The 9260-nt window shown below is 32.8% G+C and overlaps 2 protein-coding genes across 5 annotated transcripts; both read left to right on the top strand.

Annotated features, from left to right (window-relative positions):
- Positions 1-753: 753 nt before the first annotated feature.
- Positions 754-5540, top strand: LOC146952914 (uncharacterized). Of its 4 annotated transcripts, none has more exons than XM_085707035.1 (15): positions 754-914; positions 1010-1050; positions 1648-1717; positions 1826-1974; positions 2449-2544; positions 2676-2746; positions 3052-3113; positions 3206-3269; positions 3392-3476; positions 3594-3720; positions 3914-3996; positions 4197-4251; positions 4365-4492; positions 4608-4775; positions 4899-5540. In XM_085707035.1, exons 1-14 carry the CDS (start codon positions 839-841, stop codon positions 4770-4772), a joined length of 1272 nt encoding a protein of 423 aa, XP_085563161.1. In that variant the 5' UTR covers positions 754-838; the 3' UTR covers positions 4773-4775; positions 4899-5540. The 4 variants fall into 4 exon arrangements, with proteins under 4 accessions (XP_085563161.1, XP_085563168.1, XP_085563157.1 ...); XM_085707042.1 differs by having other exon boundaries at positions 1812-1974; XM_085707031.1 differs by having other exon boundaries at positions 4608-5540.
- Positions 5541-7433: 1893 nt separating this feature from the next.
- LOC146952913 (aquaporin TIP4-1-like) lies at positions 7434-9102 on the top strand. The gene is made up of 3 exons (XM_085707026.1): positions 7434-7609; positions 8003-8241; positions 8605-9102. Exons 1-3 carry the CDS (start codon positions 7483-7485, stop codon positions 8980-8982), a joined length of 744 nt encoding a protein of 247 aa, XP_085563152.1. The 5' UTR covers positions 7434-7482; the 3' UTR covers positions 8983-9102.
- Positions 9103-9260: the final 158 nt, after the last annotated feature.

Below are 9260 nucleotides of genomic sequence, written 5' to 3'. Positions count from 1 at the left end.
GCCAACCATCCACACATTAATCTTTTTAGCTTATAAGAACTCCTCTTAATAATAGATGTAACAAATATCTTGTATTATAGGTCACATTTCACCAATCCCATGTTGATGAATAACAAATACTCCCTCCGTCCCGGAATATCTGACCCATTTTCTAAAAAAAAGTGTCCCAAGATAACTGATCCATTTCAATTTTCAATACAACTTTCATCATTTCCAATACAATATAACTCTAATTAATACTACTTTCATCATTCCCAATACAATATATTCCACTTTCCCCTTTATTTATACATTTTTCTTAATCTGTGTGAAAACCAAATTGGGTCAGATATTCTGGGACGGAAGGAGTATAATTTTTGCCTTAAAACAAAAACAAATACAATTTTTAATAATAATAATAATAATAATAATAATAATAATAATAATAATAATAATAATAATAATAATAATAATAATAATATTAATATTACGCAACCTTAAAAAAACTTAAAATAATAAGAAAAGTTGTAAATGAATAAAAAATGAGGTGAAAATTTGTTATAAGGACAAAGTGACAAACTTTACTGCTTTTAAGGACAACGAAATCCAACTCATGTACGCAACGAAGAAAATTTTGTCAAACCACGTCACCAACAACCTTTTAAAAACAAAATGTGAAATTCCAATATTAACCTTAACCATATTATCTATTCTCTTTTATCTCCTTCTGTTTTGTTCCTCGATATATACGAAACCAACTGAAGCAACAAACTCAGAAAGCAAAAGTTAGTTGTTTGTTTTTTTTCGCTTTCTCTGGAAATTCATCGTTGTTTTTCCATTGTCATTGTTTGGTTTTTTGATGGAAAAGGTTGTTGGAGGAAAGTATAGAATTGGTAGGAAAATTGGTAGTGGATCATTTGGTGAAATTTATATTGGTATGAATCATAAGAAACTTTATTTCATTTTGCATGTTTGAATTAATTTTTTTTTTGCTTGTTTAATGTTTGAGTTAATTTATGATCATTTTCAGGTGCACATGTTGTGACTTCTGAGCTTGTGGCCATTAAGAAGGTTAGTCTAATGGAGAAATTGTTGCTTTGATTTTTGGTTATTGCTAAGAATTTTCCTATTTTTTTTCTTTATTTGTTGTAATAATTGTGATTAGGAAGTGATCATTTTGAGTTAATTATTGCATTTTAAATATGAAGAGACAATAATTGTGTTAATTGCTCTGAATTACAAATACTCCTGGGATTAGGCATCCTAAGAATAGGTGTATCTTAGTTGTATGACACTCGTAGGACATCCGTGCAACACATGTCTGACAACTTCGACATGTGTTCCGAAAAAAAAAAAAAATCCCGTTGCTTTTATATACCTTGGATACTCTCGAACACATTCTAGTCACAGTTACGGTAATAATGGTGATGATCGATGAGAGAGTTACCTTAAATTTGATTACATCATTTTTATCTTTTGGGTAGTACATGGATGGATGAAGCTTAAAGACTAGGATATCTTATATTATAAATTTTTTGTAATGAATCAAATTGCTCAATTAGATGCATGTTTAAATTTTGATTGTTAATTTACATCTTTTGGTCACTGAACGTGTAAAAAGTCCTCAACTATGTGATGGTTTATAATAGCCATATTCTTGTTTTATAGGAGAAGAAGAAAACTCAACAACCACAGCTACTATATGAGGCAAAGTTATATAATATTCTTAAAGGAGGAAGTAAGTTATAAAAGCATAACTTCAATTTATGTTGAGCTTGTTTCCCTCACAATATTTTTCCTTTGTTTTCTTAGTCCTTTCTAATTCATTATAGTGATGGAATTTAAGGTGGTATTCCAAGAATGAAATGGTTTGGTACTGATGGAGACTATAATGTTCTAGTTCTTGAACTTATGGGGCCGAGTCTCGACGACCTCCTTTACTACTGTAGTGGGAAGTTTTCGCTAAAATCGGTTTTGATGTTGGCCGATCAAATGGTAATCATTGATTCATCTATGGACCGTTGAATGCATCTTTTCCTTTCCGTTTTTAAATTTGTCTTCTTTATATGATCATGTTTTCTGTATGCTGTTGGAGATGTTTTCTCTCTTTGTATTCCTTCTTTTTACATCAAACTTGCATCAACGGTTTTGAGCACATTAGTTTAAAATGGAGGGTCTATTTTGATATACAGCTTAATTAAGTGTTTATAGCATAAGTGTTTATCATATAAATGCATATATTATATATAAGCTATGTCTTTTGTTATAACATAGGAAAAAATAAATTCAAATTGTGTTCATATAAGCTATCAGTTGTTTTCATAAGCTATCTGAGAGAGCTTATGGAAATAAGCTAAACACAACTAATGGACATGTCATAAGCTGTTTTCGTTAGTGTTTATATTAGTAGATATACTCAAATAAGTAAATCAAACAGGCCCTAAGCCTGTTTTATTTCTTTGATGACAGCTTACGAGGATAGAGTATTTACATTCCAAGGGATTACTACACAGAGATATCAAACCGGATAACTTTCTTATGGGTCTTGGGAAGAAAGCAAATCAGGTAGCTTCAATGCTTCATGAGTATTCTTTCATATATCAGCAAACATAAATGGATAGTTTTACTATGTTGTAATTCCTATATATTTCCAATTTTTAACGTATGATGATATATGAAATATGTTACATTCACAGGTTTGTATGATTGATTTTGGACTTTCAAAAGGATACAGGGATCCTATCAGTTACAAGCATATCCCTTACAGGTATAAGATTCTTTATCTAGCTTTATAAATTATAATTTTTGTTTGATCTCTTCTTGATATGGATCATATTTATCATTTGTTGTATCATAAGGTTTTCAAGTTACTTAAACCTAAATAACAGCTTTTCTGTCATACGCGATTTTTATCATGTGAATTCTTGGCAATTGTCATATATTGATTTTGACTTCGATTTTTTTTTCTAAAAGGATTTTGCTTGATTCATGACTTGTGCCTTACCACTTTGAATTTTGCTATCTATGTTTACGTTGTTTAATATTTTGTTTTACCTTGATAAACTCATCCAGAGAGAACAAAAACTTAACTGGAACTGCACGTTATGCAAGTAGCAATACTCACAAAGGAATTGGTTAGTACACGAGAGAATTTTTCCTTCTTTATTGTCTTAAGATATGATGTAACCTACAATTTTCACTCTCGATTTTGGTTTAACTTCTTCAGAGCAAAGCCGCAGAGATGATTTGGAGTCTCTTGGTTATGTTCTTTTGTACTTTTTAAGAGGAAGGTATGTCTCATCCTATTGATTCTACTTTTACCATGCATCATAAAGATGTTGCTTGTGACTCTCAACGGTGCATGGTTATTTTGGTAAACGTTAGACTTGACTATTTGGTTGTTGCATTTTAGCCTTCCTTGGCAAGGTCTGCAAGCTGCCACCAGAATGCAAAAATATGAAAAAATATGCGAAACGAAGTTAAACACTCCCATTGAGGTATGCGGATCATGTTTCCCCTTGCTACGTACTCCCTCCGGTATTAAACATATGTAAAAAGTACATGTACTTATTTGGTCTAAAAATGTTTTCTGACAACGAATTTCTTGTTCTTAGGTACTTTGCAAGTCATGTCCCGTGGAGTTTGCTTCTTACTTTCATTATTGCCGCTCCTTGACATTTGATCAACGACCAGATTATGGATATTTGAAGCGCCTGTTTCGTGAATTGTTCACTTCTAAAGGTAATAACTGTTTGTTTATCAAATTGCTAGCAACAGCTTGTTTAAGATGGCAATTTACATGTTGTTTCGAGGATTTTCAATTTCAGGAATTACTTTACAATTTTCATTAATTTCAGAGACCAAATTGTTTGATACTCACGATTTCAGAAACTAAACTGAAATGTAATTCACTTCCTAAATTTATGTTTGGCAGGATATGATGCTGACTATTTATATGACTGGACGATTTTAAAATATCAGGAGATTCAACAGATAAAGGCACAAAATCAATCAATAGTGCGTGATTCCTTTGATAAGCTTCAATTTTTATTTTGAATGATATAGTTAAATTCAAACTTTGGTCACCCTTTTCATGGTTAAATTTTCATCACAGATGCTCAAACATTTTTTTCATGGTTAAATGTATATGGATTTTCTGATAGCTTATGCATTAAATTTGTACTGATTTTGTTTGATTTCTCGTTGACAATTTGTAGGCTCCAGTTGCCGTGCCTACCAATCTTGAACCAGGGGATGTGGATGAGCATACAGGTAACTTCATTCTTGTAGTTGAAGAATTGTTTGTGAATTCCTTCAAAATATTTTCCGTATTGTGAAGGAATGCACTCCAGAGCATGTTGTAATGACTTTAGTTCCCTTTTCAGAATACAATGATTGTACTCAAAATGCTGTGCCAAAACCAAAAATCTATACCGAACGTCCACGTGTTTGTATGAAGCTCAGGGTAGCTAACGTTGACAATCTTGACGATGGGATTGAAACAGATAAACAAGTATACCTCTCTGCATGCTAAAGTTATTACTTACTACGTAATTTATACCAATATTATAATTAAATTTACACATTTGGATAAAGTAACTCACTTGAATTGGATATGATTTTTGCAGAATGTGAATACCGATTTACCTGTTTCCACTGTCATGCCTACGGAAGATGTTCCAAAACCAGAAACGACTGTGGAAACCTCAAACCCGGATGGTGTGTTAGGGAGTAAATGTGGTGCTTCTGATGACTTGGTTCCTTCACTACACCGAGTTTCATCCATCAATTAGACGGTAGGGGACTTTTTTCCAACCTAACAAACTTGTGGATTGGGCCAGATTGATGCACGGGCTACAACCCATACTGACATCTCGGTAGAATATTTTGTTGTGTTGCTTACTTGGTTTGTTTCTCAGTGTTGGGATTTGAATTACTCACGACGAAGAAATTTGCCACGACTTTGCTATGAAGCTTCATTGAGATTGAAAATTCGAGTATAAGGAGAAGCATGTCAGAGTGTTTTGACCCATTTTCGAAGATGTCTTGGTTGAAGGGTCTAAGTGCCCTACTGATTGTGTATAAGAAGGTCAAAGAAGAGTTGCTGGAAGACCTTGACTTGATTGGCTAACCTAATTGCATTTACTGCTAAGTTGCCATTTTCGAAGGAACGATTGCTAATTCGATATTGGAAGACAGTTACAGACCGTTAGAAAAGCAGCGGGATAAAGAAGCGCCAGAACATTAGTTTTCTCTTATTATAGTTTGAATTCAAATCTTGTTAGATATATATACCTAGATAGTTACTACACTGCTTGGGTACTTTTCGGCTCTTAAACATTATAGTTACTTAATTTTCCTCTAGATTCTAGTATCAGCTATATAGTTACTTAATTTTCTTAATCACTTTGTGTGTTAGAATTAGATGAAGTTTATCATAGGCAATTGCTAGTTAGCTACTAGTTAAATTGGTTGGGATCACATCACTGTATAGTGTATCTTACACTCGTTGTAATCAACTTTTCTCATTCTATCAATTCAAAATAATCAATCTTTCTCAATTTATTTCTCTCTTTGTTGGACTCTACTATTAGATGTAAAAGTTAGTTACACCGGTTAGTTAATCTAATTGACTGTATAAGCCTTATTGTTCTCTTGATGAGATGAACATTCTCCTTTTTCAATACAATTTGTATATTACTCTCTTATACTTTTCTCTTATCTAAGGTTTCCATCAAGAATAGCAGTATCTATCATGCTTCTCAACATTGTTATTTGTTGCATAGAATCTTATTTGAAGTACTCTCCTTTGAGGGAAAATCTTTTCTTTTTTTTAAAGAACCTTTGAGTGCAAATCTTATTTTGCAAGAAATTGCTCTTGAATATTTCAAATCATAATCTGACAACTTGTGTAGCATCAGAGGACCTGGTTCTATTCCTTTATTGTTCGTTCCAACTCAGTCGTTTCTGCGAACATTCGAGGAGAACGTACAACACTCAAACATGGACTTCCAAAGGAGCTGCCTAAGTTCACCAGAGGAACAATATAGTCATGACAAAGTTGGAGGACATTGTATGTTGCTATATATTATAGTAGTTTATTTTTGTGGTCCATCAGAACCTTTTTTTTCTTTTCTGACTCCGCCACTACGCGACACACCTAATCTTAGAGGTGTCCGTGCTTCATAGATTGTGGTACTTCATTATGTTATAGTAAATGTGGCAGGGAATGAAGGAAGCATGTGAGTGACCTAGGAGGATTTTGCTTTATGGAAATTGAGAGGTGAGAGTGTATCCAAAAGAATCAATGATGGTTCTCTTCAGGATCATTTGCTTTCTGCAGTTGGAATTCCATTTTCCACTGTGTTTTCTTAGAGAGAACATACAGAGTTCTCTTCTATTGTTGGTTTTTTGTGCACATATACTTTTTTTGAACAAGTTGTGCACATTTACTTTTTTAAATCAAAAGCTGAAATTGTTTAAAATTGATTTAATCAATATACAATATGAACCATCTGATCTAAAATCAGTTGTCGAAATTAACAAATGCGTGAAACAGTATCCTTTGATTATTGCAGGGAAATCACCCATAGGTTAGACCTAGTCATTTATATATTCCTCTTCACTTCATATGTCAAGTTGATTGGAGACGGAGCTGAAGTATAACAGTTGAATCTCACCATCATCATCATTATAGTACATGATGAAGTAGAGAATGAAATAAAGAACAAGATGATGTTACTTTTGCATGGCTCTCAAACCACTAATAATTATAATAAAAAATTCAAAAAAAGTGTAACATAGTATATATGTTTGTTTTCATCTGTAAAGTTGATTGGTCACAAGTAGTGGAATGGCACCATCATCATAATTATAGCACTTGATCGTATGAAAAGTGGAATACAATACATAATGATGGTCCATTTAGGTGGCGTTTAAATCGCTAATATTGTATGTCTTCCGGTCTTGTTTAATGTTTCTTGTAAATAGAACCGATTGAGTATATTTTATCCAAATAACATGAATAATGTAGATGTATACCTTCTCATTCAATCAAAAATAAACCATATTCAATATAAAATTTAACTTTTGTCATATTTAACATAAAAGTCGTGATTGGTTAACCGTGACAAGTTTTACACTCATCAAAATTATTATCTATATTTATATCTTAATTAAAAAATAATTGGACGTTAATTGTTTTTTTTAGGGCAATTGGACGTTAAATGTTAGTATCCAGCGAATCAACGTGCAAATTATTATGAAGTCAACTTGTCCATCACGATCAATTGTCCAACACAGCTTCCACTTACCAAAAAGTTTGACACAATAATGCATAGTATAATAAGAAAAGTTCTACGATCCAAACTTATGGTCTAATTTATTTTATTTTTTAAAAAAGGTATTTTTCTTAATTTGCCTTTATAAATTGGCAGCTTCTTTGATCATTTTTCAGCTATTGAGTGTAGGAAGCAATTCATCACACATTGCAAATCATAAACCATGGCCAAAATTGCGTTAGGAACAACCAGAGAGGCCACTCAGCCTGATTGCATTCAAGCTCTAATTGTTGAATTCATTGCCACCTTTCTCTTTGTCTTTGCTGGTGTTGGTTCTGCAATGACTGCTGGTATATATATCTATACTATAACACTTATTTTCAGTTTTTTTTTTTCAATTAACTAGTGGCTAGAATTCACCTTTTTCAAGGTGAATAAGTGGGTTGTCCAGGGTTCGAATCCGACCCTGCATATAACAATGCATGTCCCTGTCAACTGAGTTATGCTCACAGAGACTTATTTTCAGTTCTTTAAGCCATGTTATTTGAATTGAAATGTCATTCAATTTTCAATGTAATTTTACTAAATGTTCATAATTCAAACTCTGACTACTATGAATATTCCTAATGAAATATAAGAAATGGGGTCTTATAAATCAAATGTATTTGGTCTAGAGTCAGTTAAATTAATCTTTTGGAGAAAGTATGGATCTAAGAATAACTCCATGAAATTTATTTCAATAGATAAGCTAAGTGGAGATGCCTTAGTGGGATTGTTTTTTGTGGCTATTGCACATGCTCTTGTGGTGGCTGTAATGATCTCCGCCGCTCATATTTCCGGTGGCCATTTGAATCCCGCCGTGACTTTGGGCCTCCTTGTCGGAGGTCACATAACTATCGTTCGTTCGATCCTATATTGGATTGACCAATTGATAGCATCTGCAGCTGCTTGTTATCTTCTTCATTATCTCTCTGGTGGATTGGTAAGCTCTCAACTCTTCATATATTACTTGGTAAAAATTACCACTTTTTTTAGGTTAAAAATCATCATTTTTCAGGTAAAAAAATTTGGGTTGAGACTAAAACTGTAATAAACGTAATATTTGAGGACCAAAACAATTTGATTTTAAAAGGAGGAAACTATTTTTGGAAGATTAAAATGCAATTAAATTTATTATTATTTATGTTGGAAATATCCTTATCCATACAATGAAATTGAAAAATACTTATTGATACAAATATTCTTGCTTTTTAAAGGGAAAAAGATAATAACCTTTTTTTGTCTTTTATTGTTGGAAAGATATAACTAAAAAAATATTGTACATTGAATTTTGCATGAATTACAGACAACTCCAGCTCATACACTTGCAAGTGGAATAGGGTACACTCAAGGAGTAGTTTGGGAGATTGTGTTGACATTCTCTTTGTTGTTCACTGTGTATGCAACCATGGTTGATCCAAAGAAAGGAGCACTTGCTGGCCTTGGCCCAACCTTAGTTGGGTTTGTGGTGGGGGCTAACATCCTTGCTGGTGGGGCTTTTTCAGCCGCTTCAATGAACCCTGCAAGATCTTTTGGGCCTGCTTTGGTTAGTGGAAATTGGACTGATCATTGGGTTTATTGGGTTGGACCACTTATTGGTGGTGGACTAGCTGGTTTCATTTATGAGAATTTCTTCATTAATAGAGATCATGTTCCTCTAGTTGTAGATGAAGAAAGCTACTAAAAATTAAGATTAGGTTTTTCCTTGTTAACTTTGCATAAAATTTGTGTTATTGTGCTTTAATGTATACGTGCTTTATTTTTGTGCCCGGTAGATAAATAAAAATATATATAATTTCTAGTATTACGTTTGTCCTATTCAAATTTTCACGACTAATAAGTACATATTATTGAAAGGTTTTTAGCACTAATCCACCAATAATTTATATTATTGATGGAATCTTTCCGCCAACAATGATGAAAACTCTTGTATTGGTTGTTGTTCTCTTGAATTTGTACTAC

This window comes from Medicago sativa, chromosome 1 (genome assembly GCF_051527215.1).
Source record: "Medicago sativa cultivar Bolivia chromosome 1, Bolivia_mono, whole genome shotgun sequence".
NCBI lineage: Eukaryota > Viridiplantae > Streptophyta > Magnoliopsida > Fabales > Fabaceae > Medicago > Medicago sativa.
The sequence above is the reverse complement of the archived record's forward strand: the minus strand, read 5'-3'. Positions and strand labels throughout refer to the sequence as shown.